This window comes from Saccopteryx bilineata, chromosome 7 (assembly GCF_036850765.1).
Source record: "Saccopteryx bilineata isolate mSacBil1 chromosome 7, mSacBil1_pri_phased_curated, whole genome shotgun sequence".
Taxonomy (NCBI): domain Eukaryota; kingdom Metazoa; phylum Chordata; class Mammalia; order Chiroptera; family Emballonuridae; genus Saccopteryx; species Saccopteryx bilineata.
In genome coordinates this window covers 48,742,910-48,761,061 of record NC_089496.1, presented here as the reverse complement: position 1 = coordinate 48,761,061, position 18,152 = coordinate 48,742,910, and the positions used below count along the sequence as shown (strand labels likewise).

The 18,152-nt window shown below is 39.5% G+C and overlaps 1 protein-coding gene across 6 annotated transcripts in view; it reads left to right on the top strand.

The window, feature by feature from the left end:
* The window catches only part of NT5C3A (5'-nucleotidase, cytosolic IIIA), a 56,668-nt gene that overhangs the window by 23,433 nt on the left and 15,083 nt on the right, over nucleotides 1–18,152 (top strand). For 2 of the 6 annotated variants that reach the window (XM_066239912.1, XM_066239913.1), the window contains one exon: nucleotides 14,952–15,003. The exons of 1 other annotated variant lie outside the window; for it this stretch is intronic. In XM_066239912.1, the coding sequence (XP_066096009.1) occupies nucleotides 14,968–15,003 (36 nt within the window). In that variant the 5' untranslated portion in view covers nucleotides 14,952–14,967. Of the gene's footprint in view, nucleotides 1–9,191; nucleotides 9,281–14,948; nucleotides 15,004–15,058; nucleotides 15,078–18,152 lie in introns of those variants that run through there. 3 more of the 6 variants (XM_066239909.1, XM_066239911.1, XM_066239914.1) reach the window with 3 other exon arrangements.

The following is an 18,152-nucleotide window of genomic DNA, read 5'->3' as shown; positions in this document are numbered from 1 at the left end:
TATGTTATAATAATTAAGTCAGATATTAAAGAAAAAAATATAAAGTCCAAGCGTGCTTTTATGGTAATTAAACAAAATAAATATGACAAAATTAAATTTATTCTGACATTAAAAAAATACTTTTATGTTACACTTTTGCATTATGTTTTTTAGATTTTATAAAAAAGAAGGGTTAAAAAATAAAAAAAAACAACCAAAAAGTTATCTTTTTATAAATATAGATATATTCTTAGTAAGATTTAGTAACTTCAGCAGGTCTGGGTACAAATGTGTTTTTTCATTCTTATGTTTATGAGAAACATGAGCCTGATGTGTCCTAGCGATTTCTTCAGTGTTTGGGATATATTTGAAAGGCAAACTCTCATTTCCTCCTCAATACATTGAAGAATTCCTCTCTTTTTTACTCTTAATTGTATTGAGGGTAGAAATCCTAATTCACATAAATAGGATGTTGAAAATTGTAGTAAAATGTGCAAAGCTTTTTTAGATATTGCTATGTAGTCTTCTTTTATAGAAAGCCAAAAGGCTTCAAGAGACAATTCTTAGTTTAATCATTAATCCACAATCAGTGGATATAGCTGCCAGTTCTTCTTCTTCTGTTAATGTTAAACCAAAATCACTTGAAGCTTCCATGAATGGTTTTCTAATCCAATCATGTTGTTCAGTGTTAAGTGAGGAAAATGCTATAAATTAAATTCTGCCTGTCAGCCTTCAAGTCCTATTTTATTTTCACTTAACTTTTGCTCACTTCCAGTATCGGATTCTTCAATATCACACTTCTTTTTGAAAAATCTATTGATTTTATTTGGGTGTATATTTATCCAAAAACTAATATAATGATGTGTTAATAATAAATATAATAATGATGTGTTAACAAAAAGAGTGGCATTTCCATAATGAAATGATATAATATAGTAACTATATTTATTTTTATATCTGGGCACATGCCACAAACCAGCGCAGCTAGTAATTCCAGGTCCCGAGTGCGGAAAATACGGGGTCAGGAGGGCCCTGTAATTGCTGCTGGCAAGAACAAAGCATGCCCAAAAACCACATCTTGTTTTATTTATAGGGCAAAGTGAGGCCATTAGCAAATCAGCATATCATCTTACTTTACACCAAACAAAGGATAGAAGAAACTTGCCTCTAGTCTTTCTGGGGAACATGGGGGGTAGTGTAAACAATCCAGCACCACAGCTTAACAGTCTTTTGCAGCCTAATCAAGCAAATGAGGTGGTGTATGGACTCCAACAGGCACATATTTCTCTGGAATACCACAGGGCACACCTGGACATCTTTCAGGGCGCACCAGGGTGCCCTGGCGCACACTTTGAGAACCACTGCTCTAACCAATGGAGCTATCGGGCCAGGGCTAGTATGTATATTTTTTACATTCTTTTCAAACCTCTGAGCATTCATCACAGTACACCAAGGTTGCGTGTTGGATCCCTGGTCAGGGCACATACAAGAATTAACCAATGAATGAGTGGAACAACAACAAATCGTTTCTCTCTCTCTAAAATCAATAAATGATTTTTTAACAGCATTTTCAAAACCTTATATACTTTTATTATTTAAAGAGTTTCTTTATTGATTTTAGAGAAAGGAGATAGAGAGAGAAAGGTGGCGAGGGGAGGAGCAGGAAGCATCAACTTGTAGTAGTTACTTCTCGTATGTGCCTTGACCAGGCAAGGTTAGGGTTTCGAACCAGCAACCTCTGTATTCCAGGTCGATACTTTATCCACTAAACCACCACAGGTCAGATTAAAACCTTATATACTTTTGCCTGACCAGGCGGTGGCACCAGGGATAGAATGTCGGACTGGGATGCGGAGGACCCGGGTTTGAAACCCCGAGGTCACCTGCTTGAGTGTGGGCTTGAGCTCTGGTTCACTAGCTTGAACGCAGGGTCGCTGGCTTGAGTGTGGGATCATAGACATGATCCCGTGGTCGCTGGTTTGAGCAAGGGGTCATTCACTCTGCTGTAGCTCCCTAATCCCCCACCCCTGCAGTCAAGACACTTGAGAAAGCACTCAATGAACAACTAAGGTACCACAAGGAAGAATTGATGCTTCTCATCTTTCTCCTCCGCTGTCTGTCAAAATAACAAAACAAAAAACACCTGGCCCTGGCCGGATGGCTCAGTGGTAGAGCGTTGGCCTGGCGTGCAGGAGTCCCGGGTTCGATTCCCGGCCAGGGCACACAGGAGAAGCACCCATCTGCTTCTCCACCCCTCCCCCTCTCCTTCCTCTCTGTCTCTCTCTTCCCCTCCTGCAGCCAAGGCTCCACTGGAGCAAAGTTGGCCTGGGCGCTGAGGATAGCTCTATGGCCTCTTTCTCAGGCGCTAGAATGCCTCTGGTTGCAACAGAGCAACGGCCCAGATGGGCAGAGCATCGCCCCCTGGTGGGCATGCCGGGTGGATCCTGGTCGGGGTCGTGTGGGAGTCTGACTGCCTCCCCGTTTCCAGCTTCAGAAAAACACAAAACAAACAAAAAAAAACCTTACATACTTTTAAAACTCAAGTTATCACTCACTGTTCTTTGATATAGTTTATAAAAATTCTTTAATTTTATTTTTTCCCATTATATTATTTTTTATATGAGTTTATCTGGCACAGCAGAAATGGGGTAGTAAGTGAAGTCTTTGTACTCTCTATTTAAATGTATTGGATATAATACATCAATCATAAAAGCTTAACTAGAAAAACCTTTTTGCCATTTTTAATATAACCTATGCCAAAAACAGCAATCCTAAACAATACTGTTCCTTTTCAACAGACAGAATACCAACTGTGTGATGTGGAAAGAGTCCAGAATTAAAACAAAGTTTTTCATCTTGTTCCATTTCAAGCACAGGGCTTCAGATATAAAATGGAAACAATTTCAGTACTGAGCATCTTGACGTTTTAGAACAGGGCGAATCTGAAAAGGGGAGCTAAGAAAGACTCCCTTCATTTCTGAAACTGTCCTACCTCCCGTTTCCTTGAGCTTGACCTACCTATTGCAACAATGTCATTTCTTCTTCTGGAGTTTAAACTACAGAATTTATTACTTTAAAATGAAAAAGTAAAGATGGTGTAGACCATTGTTTTTCAACCGCCAATCCTTGGACTGGTTAACGAGAAATTTCGAGTCGATCCACAAGCGTTAACCCCCCGATATTGTATGAAAGTTTTAATACCCAATGGTCTTAGCCAAATTTGCTTATGCTAGGTGATTTCTGCCTTAATGATCCCCAAAATAATTCTCCCATTTTCACTGGTCCCTAAGTGTAAAAAAGTTGAAAGCCACTGATAGAGACTATGACCAAGAACTTTGAGTTCCTGAAAGTTACTAAGTTACTCAATCTTAGAGTTTTGCATAGAATTGTTAAATGCATTTGAGATTAGAACTGTAAGTTTTCCTCAGTTTGCATAGATGTCTGTAAGTTCATAAATGCAGTGACCACCGTTACCGGCAGTCACCTAAGCAGAGTAAGTTTTGGGTATGACTTGCAATGAGAAAAACTTATGAGAAAATTTTGACTTGCTGATGATTTCCCCAAAATGTAATCATTTATTGTTTCACCTTTGTTTGTGCTCCTTAAACATTTTAAACCATATTCATATAAACATGTATAGCGCCTTATCTTAGTTTTGTCTTGAATAGTGTTGAAGTTATGTAATTGTTGTTCTCAGAAGAGTTTTATACTCAGAAGTCAAATACCTATACTGATGTTTTGCATGTTTAAAAAAATCATCTTTCTGTGTACACTGTGCAGCAATTAGCAGAAACTGGTTTTGCAAGAGTCCATATACAGAGTAGTGCATCTCCTCTCTTACTGAATTGTCTTCCTCATACAGCTTCTATTGTTCTCTTTGGAATAGCTTCCTAGGGTGTCAGTCAAGTTGATAATGAAGGTTAAAATATATTGCATGGTGGAATGGTAATTGGATTATGGTAAACAATGAGTTAGTAATTAAATCTTAGATCATATTATTTAGAACTAGTACAGGTTTTACGTGGGATTATGAAGTGATTTCTTTCACATACATCCATGTATTAATTCATATACCTTTATTCTCTTAACTTGCCTACCCCAAGATTAAAGGCAAAATGAGTCAATCAATTAATAAGCAATTAAGGTTTAAATGGATACATTTTATTTTCTATGGGTTTTTTTGTTGTTTCATAACCAGAATTTTCAGAAAAATTTTGCGGCAAAATATGAAGTGATTACTTATAGTTTTTAAAGTTGATTTGAAGAATTGACAATATCTAAATAGTTGTAACCAGTTACTCAGAAGTACAAATGGATATCCCCTTCTCCATTGATAAAAGACAGCCAGTTCTTTTTTTTTTTTTTTTACAGAGACAGAGAGTCAGAGAGAGGGATAGACAGGGACAGAGAGATGAGAAGCATCAATCATTAGTTCTTCGTTGCGCATTGTGACACCTTAATTAAGGGGTCGGGAACCTTTTTGGCTGAGAGAGCCATGAACACATATTTTAAAATGTAATTCCGTGAGAGCCATACAACGACCCGTGTATGTTACGCACTATCCAATAAAAATTTGGTGTCGTCCTAGAGGACAGCTGTGATTGGCTCCAGCCACCCACAACCATGAACATGAGCTGTAGGAAATGAATGGATTGTAATACATGAGAATGTTTTATATTTTTAACATTATTATTTTTTTTATTAAAGATTTGTCTGCAAGCCAGATGCAGCCATCAAAAGAGCCACATCTGGCTCACGAGCCATAGGTTCCCGAACCTTAGTTGTTCATTGATTGCTTTCTCATATGTGTCTTGACTGCGGGCCTTCAGCAGACTGAGTAACCCCTTGCTCGAGCCAGCGACCTTGGGCTCAAGCTGGTGAGCTTTTGCTTAAACCAGATGAGCCTGCACTCAGTCAATTCAGTTTTATAAGGGGAGAAACATCTTCCAAAAGTTTGAGTCCTACATAAAAAATTCTTTGCTCTGTGGCATACTGTGTTAGGCCTAGAGTTTGCATTAGGGGCGATATACGAGTTGTTTCTGTTTTATGACAATGAGTAAAGAATCTCCAAGGCAACAGGGCCCAGTCATTGTATCCAGAGATGAAAGTCCATGTTGCTGCTGAAGAGACTTTTAGTGGGTTGTTGTTTTTTAAGTATCCTACAGCTAATCGAAACAAAATTCCATTTCCTTTTGTGTGTGTGTGTGTGTGTGTGTGTGTTGCTTGTATCCTGTTCCCCTTTCTGTGACACAGTGCATTCTTATTCGTAGCCATCTCTAGCCCTCTCAGGAATTGCTGTGATGTGTCTGTCATAGCCTAGAAACCGCGTGGTCGAGATTGGAGACAAGTGCCACAGCCCTTGTACATAAGTTACACAAGCAATAAGTGACTTAGCCCCTCCAAACCGTAAATCCCTTATCTATATCAAAAGAGGGGAATTACTGTCTTTCTCTCAAAGCTGTACTTATTAGAATAAATTAGTATGCACATAAAGGGCAGTTGCGTGCTCCTGGGACTCCGACACACAGGAAGCAGTCCAGGAATGTGAGTCCCTTGCAGAGGGACACTCCACCAGACGCTCCATCCCACCCCCACCACACATGCACTTACTGGGTGGGATGCAGACGGAAGCCCCCCATAGGCGGGAAGCAACTCCCAGGTCCTCTGTTCTCGACTCTCCTTTGATGAGCGGAGCAGAACACCAGCAATCCAAAGATACGTATCTTCTACCCTTAGAGACCAAAACACTCCCCTGTTAAGGTATTAGCCATCTTTCTTTTCAGGCTATAAAGTTCTTTGTTTTGTACTTTAGAAACAGTTTCAAATAATTCATTTATAATATGATGTTTTCTGGTCTGCAAGTTTGTTTCTTTTAACTTTTTTTTTTTTAATGGATCATGTTTGGTGCTACCCCTGTAACATTTTTTTTAAAGATTTTATTGATTGATTTTATGGGGCGGGTGGGGTGGGGAAGGAGAAGTAGTTGCTTCACCCCAGCTATTCATTGGTTGCCTGTCACATGAGCCTTGACTGGGCAAGCCCAGTCCTTGGTTCGAACCAGCGACCTCAGCATTCCAGGTCCCACAGGCCAGGTTCTTGTAACTTTTTATTTGTTTTTGTTTTGTTGTTGTCTGAGAGACAGGCAGGAAGAGAGATGAGAAGCATCAACTTGTAGTTGTGCCACTTTAGTTGTTCATTGATTGCTTCATATATGACTTTATGGGGTGGCGGGGCTCCAGCAGAGCCAGTGACCCCTTGCTCAAGCCAGCGACCTTGGGCTCAAGCCAGCGACCTTTGGGCTCAAGCCAACAACCATATAGGATCATGTAGATAATCCTACACTCAAACTGGCCACTCCACACTCAAGCTGGTGAGACTGCACTCAAGCCAGACAAGCCCTAACTCAAACCGGCAACCTTGGGGTTTTGAACCTGGGACCTCAGCATCCCAGGTCAATGTTCTATCCTTCACCACCACTAGTCAGGCTCCTGTAATATTTTTTAATAAGCATTTTATATTTATCCAGGAACTCATTTATTTTATAAATCTTAGAAAAAAGGAAAAGGCCTCTTAATCCCATCATTGATACTGTTTTGGTTTTTTTTTTTAGAGAGAGAGTGAGAGAGACAGGAAAGGAGAGATGAGAAGCATCATCTCGTAATTTGGCACTTTAGTTGTTCATGCATTGCTTCTCATTCATGCCGGGGGGGCTCAAGCCTAGCTAGCGACCATGAGATCATTTCGATGATCCCACACTCAAGCTGGCGAGCCTGTGCTCGAGCCAGATGAGCCTTCCAACCTGGGACCTCAGCGTCCCAGGTTGACACTCTATCCAGTGCACCACCACCAGTCAGGTACTTTCTTATATATTCTGTTTTAGACTTCCTAAGCTTATAAAAAGGTTTATCCCCAAAATTGGACTCTGGTTGTAAATACTCGTAACTTTTTCCACCAACAGGCGATTGCATGAACCTCAGTGCAGCTGTAATCGTTGTTTTCACAGAACAGTGCCGTCCAGGGATTTACAGGCGCAAGTTCTGAAGTCAGAGTGATCTAAGATGAGGTCGGACATGTTCAGGGTGGTATGGCCGTAGACTACAAGTTCAGATTTATTATTATTTTAGAGAGATAAAGAAGAGAGAGAGAAAAAAAAAATAGAAGATCAGTCTGTTTCTGTATGTACCCTGACCAGGGACCAAACCCCTCACCTCATCCTGAAGAGCATATCAGGATGATGCTCTAACCAACTGAGCTATCCTATCCGGCATAGGCCAGAGTAACCTAAGTTTGAATCTATTTCTGCCACTTGCCAGCTATAAGCCTTAATTTATTCACCTGTAATATCAGGATAATAATAGCACATTCCTTCTGGGGTTAAGAGTATCACATGAGACAAGGAATGTCCAGTGCTTCGAAGTGTCTGGCACATCTTAAATGTACAATAAATTTTAGCTATTGATAATAATTATTTTTAAGAACTGTATAATTTTACATTTTGTGTATATACCACAATTTATTCATCTCCTATATTAATGAACTTTTAGATAATTGGTCATTTAGGTGTTTACAGTTTCCCGATATTATAAAACAACTCTGTAGTAGACATCTTTCCAACTAAGTATTTGTGTATTCTGCCTTATTTCTGTAGGACACAAAACCACTGTGTGAAAGGAAAGGAAATGTATATTTTTAAAGCTTTTGACAGTATTTCTAAATAGCCCTCCAAAAAAGTTGTGGAACTCTCAACTCCAGCATTCTTTGTTATTGTTGTAAATGATTTATCTTGTCATCTTTCAAACTGACGTCTTTAACATTCTTACAATTGCCAACTGTGTTATATGACAGGAGAGTGAAGTCATCATATTCATCCCTCAATGCAGAGGTGTTTTCAAAATGAATCACCTCATTGCCCGTGAGGCCCCCCCCCTTACTTAAGTATAAAAGATTTCCTCTTAGAGGAATGTGTTGTTGTGAACCTTCCCACTTTATTAAAATAAGGCAGCAGTGCCAAGCTTTTAATGTTTGGTAGAGACCAAGTTTAGATAATTGGTTAGTAGCCTTTCTTTTTATTTTTTCCAGTAATTTTTAAGTGTTGGGGGCTTGTTTTTAACAGAGAATGCTACTTCACAAAGTTGGATTGCTGAAATGCTGTGTTCTCTTGAGCACGGAAGAGAGAAGACTGATACAGAAATTTATTTACATAAGGGTAGCTCAGCCCTGCACCTAATGATAAAGCCACCCAGGGCCCACTGCGTCATTTATCAGGTCCCAACACATGGTGCTAGCTAGCTCAGTGTTGCGCTCCCACGGCTCCGGTTAAAAGCAGGGCTGCTTCTCGCTAAAGCGTAAAAATTCACTGAAAAATAAAAGTTAAAATGTTGTTCCTTCACAACCATGTGACTGCTTTTATTAACAGCAACAAAAGAACCTTTTTTGCTTTTTTTTTTTAACCGTAAATGCTAGTTTTCACCATTTGTGTTCAGATTTTTTTTTTTTTTTAAGGAAATCCCGTGCATGGTCTTGTTAAATATTTCAAACAATGCAGGAAAACGTGAAGAAAAACATAAAAAAATCACCTTCAATCCCACTGCTTGTAATAAAGGCTCTCAGTATTCTGTTGACCATACATACAGGCCCCATGTCTTTTTTCCCCCATGTTTTAAATGAGCTGATCTTTTAAAACTTGTAAAACACGGACCGATTACACTAGGTTTAAGTGCCGTGGCTTCACGTCCGTTTGCACAGTTGTGCAACCATCGGCACGGTCCCCTCCAGAAGTCCTGTCACCCCCCTCGTGGAAACTCGGTACCCAGGAGCAATGCCCACCGCCCCGTCCCCAGCCGGTCCACCACGACCTCCTCTTTTTCACTTTGCACTGAAATACATTATTCACACTGGGGGAAGAAAACCAAACAGCCCCACCCCCCCCCCCCCATACCACGAGTACACTAACAACCATAAAAGAAAACCACCAGGAGGAAGGAAGTAGTTAAGCATTTGCGCTCATGCTGAAGTTCCCTTTTTCTTCTGCACAGCAAGGGGCCAATGCTCTAATCCTGCAGATTGACCCTCTCTTATCTGACACGTTTCTTTCTGCGGACCGTGGTCTGCAGACTGGCTGGTGACTGGCTCCGAGCTCGCAGGCCTGTCCCTGGGCAGCGAGACGTCACGAGCCTGTTTTTGCATAGGGCTTAGCCGAGGCTCTTGGGACCGCCCCCGGGTCCACCTCGTGCTATATTAGTACTCCTCCGACAGGAAGAATTTTCTTTCGCTGGCGTAGCTGGTCCGGTTCCCTTTCAGGGTAAGTGTGCACAGTTCGTGTGAACAAATGAGCTTCTCCCGTTTTCACTTGATCCGATTCTTACTTGGTTTCGTATCTAATTGGAATTTTTAGGCATTAAAAAACATAAATTAAGGAACTGAAAACTGAGTGATCCAGTAGAATGCAAAACTGGAATTTGTAAAGACCTGAATGTGTGGCGCTTTGCAGTGTCCTGGGTCTCAGAAGTTTCTAGGATCTAATCTTAAGAGCTTCTTGTTTGACATATAGGTGTTAAGAAAAACCGAAGTACCCTCAGAAATCTCTTTTTAAGGGAAAAAAACATTGTAAGACCCAGTTTTGTTGTTCATTCAGTTGCTGTGTGACTCGGTTCTGCTGATTGTCACATGCTTTGTGTCTCTAGGATTAGGAACTATTTATTATGGCTAGTAATAACGATAACTCGTTTTTATTTTGTGCCTCTGAGCCTTATCCAGGATATCATGGAACAGGATTATACTGGTGTGTTTTATGAGCTGACAGAAGCTGGATTACTGTCTCTGAGGCTTATAACAAATTGTATATTGTAAATTAAGACTCAAACATCTATATTACCATAAATGACTAAGTCAGATTTAAATAATTGAATTTACTTTATTTCTTATAGCTGTTTTTTAAATCAAGAAAATGAGATAATGCAGCAGACTATTTCTTAAAGCAGCTTCCTTGGTTTCTGTCGGCAGCCTCTGTCCAAGCATCTCTGGATATTGCTTACCACCTGTGCTGTTCTAGCACAGACTCAAGGACAGAAGAACTCAGAGTGCCTTAAGGGCAATCAGTATAAGTTACTTAATTTCTATGTGCTTCAGTTTAACTCATCTTGAAAAATACTAGCAGATATTAGGGCAGTGCAGGTGGGGAGGATAGATGAATAAATTCTAAGCTCTGAAATTAATGTATTTTCATAAGTATCCATTAAATTCTGACCAAGGACCCAAGTTTTGCTATTTAGGAGAATTAGTATCAATTGCCAATTTTTAAATAACTAGCCTTTGAAATATGTTTCCTCTTTCCTTCTGCCTCCTTCTCTTCTCCCATTATTTAAAAATTGATTTGAGAGAGAGAGGAGAGTGGAGTGGGGGCAGAGAGAAATATTGATTCATTGTTGCACTTATTTATGCGTTCATTCCTTGATTCCTGTATGTTCCCTGACCAGGGATCGAACCTTCAACCTTGGCTTATCTGGAGGATGCTCTAACCAACTCCAGGCTCCTCCCACCTTTTGTTCTTTGGTTTCATTTTTGTTTCATATCTGCATTGAAAAAGTTTCACTTCCCAGTTTGTGTATTTTTTTTTTTACTACTGCCTTGAAAATTTAATTGGGAAGAATTATTTAAATGCCTCAAGAAACTGATTTATAATGCTATGGAAATAATGAATTTACAGTTTAATTATTTTCCCCCCATTTGGTAATTACCCCAGGAAACTTATTAAATGCCCAAGCTTAGGACAAGTAATGCAGGTTGCTGGGAAGAGCGGTAAAATGGATTCATTGTGGCAGTTTAGTCCTGTTACCAGTACTCTGTATTATGGTAATACATGCCTTTTATGTAAGTGGTCTACAGTTTGCCCTTCAGAATTTCATGACCTTATTGGTATATAGTTTAAATGAGTCTTCAGGTATCAAAATTAAAGCAGAAGCATAACTTTTTGAGCTAAATAATATATATTAAGGAATCTATTCTTTTTCATTTTCCCTTAAGACAGAATACCATGAGCCTTTAAAAGTACCCAATTTTTATTTAGATACTTTAAAACTTGTATACAGACAAGTAAATGTTTTTCACATAGACATATAACTTTTCAGTCATTGATTTGTACACATATGTTTAAAGTAAAGTTAATCATTTAAAGTAAAGAATAAAGACCACAATAGCTAAAACTTTCAGTTCCCAAGTGTTCCAGTGAAGCTCTTACCTCTGGTTTCAGGCTTGAGCCTTGTCCTACATGTTCCTTGTAACGAACCCTGTGACAGTGTTACAGAGACCTTAGCATCCCCCGGAAAGCACACAGAGCAGTTCCGTTCCACCTGCCACGTTATTCAGTCCAAGTTGAAAGATTCCAAAGACTTAAACCCTCAAAACTTCCTTTGAAGAGAGTTCATAGTTCAAGGGTGGTAGTTTCTATTTTTGAACGTGTCTTCTACGCTTGATGTGTTTTTTCCAACAACTCTTCTCCTGAAGCATCTGCGACAGATGACTGTTGGCAAAGTAAGCCAGAACTTTATATACCAAGTATAGGTTTACAAGCCTATTGGTTTAAAAATACCCTGCCCTCATTTTCTATGTCTTCCTTAGCGTTGTGCCAGAATGCTGACATTTATGCCAGTCTTTTCACGTTTATAATGATAGTGACCTCGGGCTGATTTTTGTATTAGGACTACAGTATCACTTTGTGTGAGATTGTTATGGAACAAGGATAAGTTTTGGTCAAATTGCCGGGGAGGATTGGGAAGCACGAAAGGTCTGCAGTTAAAATTTTCATGGTGTCCAGATTATCAGAAGTGATGTCCCAATTTATCAAAAGTGATGTCCCAATTCTTGATAATAATGTCCTAAAGTTTGAAATCTAGCACTTTCTGATCACCCTTTGTTTTTGTGTGCATTTTGCTTAAGTAAAATTTGAAGAAATCATGACAAAGACGATTATTCTTTTACCTATTAACACTGCCTTTTTTTTTCCTTTTTTAACTAAGCATGAACACTTATTACTTGGGGTTTAGGGGGGGGTGGGGAGAGATTGGGCTGCCTGGTCATGTGTAACAAAAAGAGCTTAGATTCCCAGATATTAAAATGTATTCTTCACTGCTGGAAATCTGTTTTCATTGGGCTTTTCCAGTGTTCCACAGAGTGTGTGGTATTTCTATAAACTCTATTGTACTTTTCCACATTCTCCTTCCTCTTTTTCAAGCTAACAAAATGGTTTTGTTTAAATAGTACCTTCTGAGAAATCCAGGCTCCATTTCAGCTACTAGACATCAAGGAAAAACCTTAAGCACTTAATATTCTACACTCTGGTTTATAAATAAAGAAATAGACTTATAGGCGGCTTCTCTGACATTTCTGTTTAAGCTAGATGACTCTGATACAAAGAAGTTAGACCAGAGGTTACTTAAATTTGACTCTTTGTTTGACTATATCTACAGTCATAGAAGTTAGGCCAAAGGTTGCTTAAATTTGACTCTGTGTTTAATTGTATCTACAGTCATAGAAGTTAAACTAAAGGTTACCTAAATTTGACTCTTGCCTGACCTGTGGTGGCACAGTGGGTAAAGCATCGATCTTGAATGCGGAGATCATCAGTTTGAAACCCTGGGTTTGGCCCTGGCCGGTTGGCTCAGTGGTAGAGCGTCGGCCTGGCGTGCAGAAGTCCCGGGTTCGATTCCTGGCCAGGGCACACAGGAGAAGCGCCCATCTGCTTCTCCACCCCTCCCCCTCTCCTTCCTCTCTGTCTCTCTCTTCCCCTCCCACAGCGAGGCTCCATTGGAGCAAAGATGGCCCGGGCGCTGAGGATGGCTCCTTGGCCTCTGCCCCAGGCGCTAGAGTGGCTCTGGTCGCGACAGAGCGATGCCCCGGAGGAGCAGAGCATCACCCCCTGGTGGGCAGAGCGTCGCCCCCTGTTGGGCATGCCGGGTGGATCCCGGTCGGGCGCATGCGGGAGTCTGTCTGACTGTCTATCCCCATTTCCAGCTTCAGAAAAATACAAAAAAGAAAAAAGAAACCTTGGGTTTGCCCAGTCAAGGCACATACAAGAAGCAACTATTATGAGTTGATGCTTCCTGCTCCTCCCCGCCTTTCTCTTTCTCTCTCTCTAAACTCAATAATAATTTTTTTTTAATTTGACTCTTATGTTTAACATCTACAGTCATCTAAAGACTACTAACCCCCAAACTACAATTATAATGACATTTTTGGGTATGATCAAATGTTTTATGAATTATATAGAGTATATGTATATATATACAGATGGATAACAGGTACTACATTATTTTTTCACATGTGAAAAATTAGAGATATCTTATTATTTGGAAATACTTTTTAGTCAACTCTAAGATGGCAGTAATTATAAGACCATCAGTTTATTAATAACCTTTTTGAAAAAGAACCATTGGGGGAAAATACTTTCTTTTTTTTTTTTGTATTTTTCCGAAGCTGGAAACGGGGAGGGAGTCAGACAGACTCCCGCATGTGCCCAACCAAGATCCACCAGGGGCGATGCTCTGCCCATCTTGGGGCGTTGCTCTGCCGCAATCAGAGCCATTCTAGCGTCTGAGGCAGAGGCCACAGAGCCATCCTCAGCACCCGGGCATACTTTGCTCCAGTGGAGCCTTGGCTGCGGGAGGGGAAGAGAGAGACAGAGAGGAAGGAGAGGGGGAGGGGTGGAGAAGCAGATGGGCGCTTCTCCTGTGTGCCCTGGCTGGGAATCGAACCCGGGACTCCTGCACGCCAGGCAGACGCTCTACCACTGAGCCAACCAGCCACGGCTTGGAAAATACTTTCTTTATAAGATCTTTTTCCAGTTTTATGCATTTAAAATGGAAGGTGGGGGATGGATTTAAGAATTAAAAGAGTTTTAAAAACTTTTTTTTCAATGTTTATTTTACTGATTGTAGAGCGAGGAAGGGAGAGAACAGGAGAGAGACAGGAACATGTGTTCCTGTATGTCCCCTGACCGGGAATCGAACTGGCAACCTCTCTACTTCTGGACGAAGCTCCAACCAACCGGGCTATCCAGCCTGGGTTAGAGTTTTTATGTATCTGCTACAACACATATTAATTATCAAGAACACAGAGCTAAGGTCCAACTTCTGTTACTAAAGTTTAAGAAAAAGTCTTATTTTTTTTTTATCTTACAACTTGATTTGCCCTTTTTAAATAGTACTTTTATTATAAAATTTTACTTATCTAGAATAAAGTAAAAGTAAAATCATTGAGCACCAAAAAGTAAATAAGTAATTTTTTTTCATTTTTATACTGCAAAAATGAAAAAAATTTACCATAATGAGATATTTTTAAAACTGCTCGTTTTGTTTTAAACACTGGACGTATATAAATTTTACTGAAACCCCTAAAATGATTATTCAGTTAACAAACACTGTCACATGTCTGTTTTGTTCTAGATACTCTGCTAGAGTCAAACACAACTCTGATCTTCATTATAGTTCATATAATTAAAGATTTTAATATAAGAAAATTAAAGAACACATTTGTGTATTATGTTTCTCCTTACATTCTTTTTATATATTCCTTCATTGCTTTAGTAATAGTTGTGCATAATTTTCCCACAAACATCATCCTTACATGTAGAGAAATGTTGATAAAATAGTCTTGTAATAAAGCATTTTCTTGCAAATATCTACTTCACCTTAACAGTATTCAGATCTTCTTAACACCATAGAAATTCTTAAGAGGAAAGCTGCAGATGGTCCATGTAAAATTTTCAACCTCAAACTTTGTGCAATAGAGGAGAATCTTGCCTGTGCTTCTTAGGAAAGAAAAAAGACGCCTTCAGTAACTTAGTGTTTAAATCAATCCAAAAGCATCCCACCTCGGTGTGTCATTACCATACAGGGAGAGCCTGAAATGTATGTGTGTCACGTGTGCTTTTTTTTTTTCTCTCTTTTACTGTGACATCACCTGGGAAAATCCAGAAGATTGGATAACCAAGATATGACTAATCAAGATTCTGCTGTACATGTGAACATGGTGGGTATTTAAATGTTTCCAATTCCGTTTATTAACGGTCACCCTTCACCACTTGTACCTCTGCCTCTAACCAGGTAACTAACTAATCCTGGGACTGTGTGACTTTATGCAGATCTTGCTTCACAATGTTGGACACCCAGTAGAACCTCAAATGTCTGTTGAATTGAATTTTAACTTACCTTTGAAGTTCTACTCTTTCAGCACATTTCAATTATACGAAAATGTCAATTTTAACTCTATATAATATAGTTTTAAACTGTAGTTACCATAATATACTTTAGTTTCTCAGACCTTACTCATAACTGGAATGTTATTAATTATACTTAGTGTTAAAGTATGTAAAGTGCCTACTAGCATGTAGTAAGCACTCTAAATGTTAATCTCCTGTATTATGTTAGTGTTTTAACTATGTATGTAGCATGTTTACTTGTACATGTAGAAAAAAATATCCGTTCTCCATATTCACACTTACAAAGTCCTAAAAATCACAGTTTCCCCGTAATCTCTCTGTTATTTTCTCTTTCTGGTTTTTTCCTGTTCTTCCTCTTCTCTGCTTTTCTTCCTGCGTCTTTCTAGCTTTCCTTTTCTGGTTTGAACCTCTGAACCGGAGCATGACTTAGCATGCAGACAACTTTGTGTGACAGTTACTAAATCTCCTGTTCAGATGAACTTTCCATCCAGTGTACGACGGGAGGGAAGGCGGACTCAAAGCACTGGTTAAGCTGTCCTCAGTATGGTTGCTGCTGTTAGGAGGAATCATATGAAATTGCTGTTTTTAATGCATCAAATATAGTCCAGTATTGGCAATCTCATATGATCCAACCTATCATATGGATGTGAACTTTGTCTCTATCGTGTGATTAGTGTTTGATTCATTGGTATTGAGCTTGGGTCTGATATATGGAATTGAATCAGTATAAAGTTATTTTCTTGCTTGAGTCTTACTTATTTTTTTAACCAGAATGAATACAAGTGATACAGGAATGGCCTACCATATAATTTTGTATTACTTGGGTCCAGAACCTAACATGTATCTCTTTTTTTTTTTCCTTAGTGAGAGAGAGAGACAGTCAGGTTCAGACAGACAGAAAGGGAGGGACATGAGAAGCATCAACTTGTTGCGACACCTTAGTTGTCCATTGATTGCTTTCTCATATGTGCCTTGACCAGGGGGCTCCAACCGAGCTAGTGACCTCTTGCTCAAGCCTGTGACCTTTGGACTCAAGCCAGCGACCATGGGGGTCTTGTCTGTGATCCCAGACTCACGCCAGTGACCTCGCGGTTTCAAACCTGGGTCGTCTGCGTCCCAGGTCGATGCTCTATCCACTGCGCCACCGCCTGGTCGAGCTAACATGTCTCCTTTTGAAGCAAGTAGCCTTGTAGTCAATCCACAAAAGGGCTATGGAAGGGAAAAAAGCCAAAGATGATGTATTAATAAATTTACTTACAGTTTTTGGCTTGGATTTTCTTTTCTAAAAATGTTGATACAGCTTGTAGGTTAAAAGCTCCGTAGGATGTTAGCCTCTTCTTTTCATGGTCTGGCTCCAAATCTCACCTTCTAGACTTTACACATTCTCTCTCTCTCTCTCTCTCTCTCTCTCTCTCTCCCTCTCTCCCTCCCTCCCTCTCTCTCTCTCTTTCCCCCTCCCTCTCTCTCTCCTTCCCTCTCTCTCTCCCTCCCTCTCTCTCTCCCTCTCTCTCTCTCCTTCTCTCTCTCTCTCTCTCTCCCCTCCCCACATTCACTGAGATTTCAGACAAACCGAGCTGTTTGTCTTTCTCCCACATTAGACCCTGAACTTTGATTCCTTCCCCACCTTGACCTATCCAAATCCTGCTCCTCTTTGAAAGTCTAGCTCAGGTAGCTTTTCCTCCTCTGGCCCCAGCCTAAATGATTTCAGTTTCTCCTGTTCCATTTGCATTTTATCCAGCTGTCTTAGCAAAGTAGTTATTTGGGTACCTGTATTATATCATATAATCCATGTTATAGACTATATATCTTCAGTGTAAGAAGTACATCTTACTAAAAGTTTTATCACTTCCGGCCCTGCTTAACATAGTACCTTATGTTTAAGACTATATGGTGAATGAATGAAGGAATGATTTTGACCTACGTGACCTTAGCATGGAGACAGGACAGATATGTGAGAGGCAGGGGGAGACAGCTATCACTAAAATTTAGTAATGCATGATCTTCCCATAAATCAGAATCATCTGTGAATGTGAGTAAATGTACCAATCTGAATAGGTGTCTTTAAATCTATATTTTTTATATAGTTACATAAAAATTGTAGTGCCCACTCCCTCCTACCAGTGCAGTGATAAAACCTTTTGCTTGTACCAAATATTAACATTAGAGGAAAAAATACATCCCTTGAGAGCTTGGGGCAGAAATTATTAAGTAATTTAAACTAATTTTTATGTAGGCTATTTTCAGAAAAATATAAGTAAACATCACTAGGACAATTCTGTGACTATACCATGGAACTACTTTAATTATATCTCATCATTTGTATCTTAATACATGTATCTGTAAAATAATACCAAATAATCTAATATTGCTATAGAGTTTTGAATAAACCTGTGTATCTTTGAAATCAACTTCTGTAGAAACCACCGCTTTTCTAGACAAGTAGGAGTTTGTTTTATCTATACAAACACACTATTTTAAAGATCAGCCAGAATAGATGTGTTGGGTTTTTCTCAGTCATCTTTTGTGTTGATTCAGATGAGGGTCCAGTCAGCCAACATCCCCTGATTCTTGTCAGGAAAGCTTTGCTCCTCACCAGCATTTTGTACCCTGGCCTTAGAAAAGAGTTCACTTTCTTCTGTTCACGGTGAAGGACATTTTTAGCCTCCTACTTATTTTCCATAAAGTTGTATCCTATTCAAATTGAAAAGCCTTTGCGTAATTCACAGTAATTTGACCTTCAGATTTGAAGTACTGTATCGTGATTTTACGGGCCAATAAACAGGTGTATTTTTTGTCCGAGAAGAACATGGGAGAAGGGATTTGAGGAAATAACATAAAGTCTGATGAATGCACACTTACCGTGTGCTTCTTCATGTTCTGATATTGTTTTTCGTTTTCTTTTTTTTTTTTTTTTTTTTTTTATTTTTATGAAGCTAGAAACGGGGAGAGACAGTCAGAC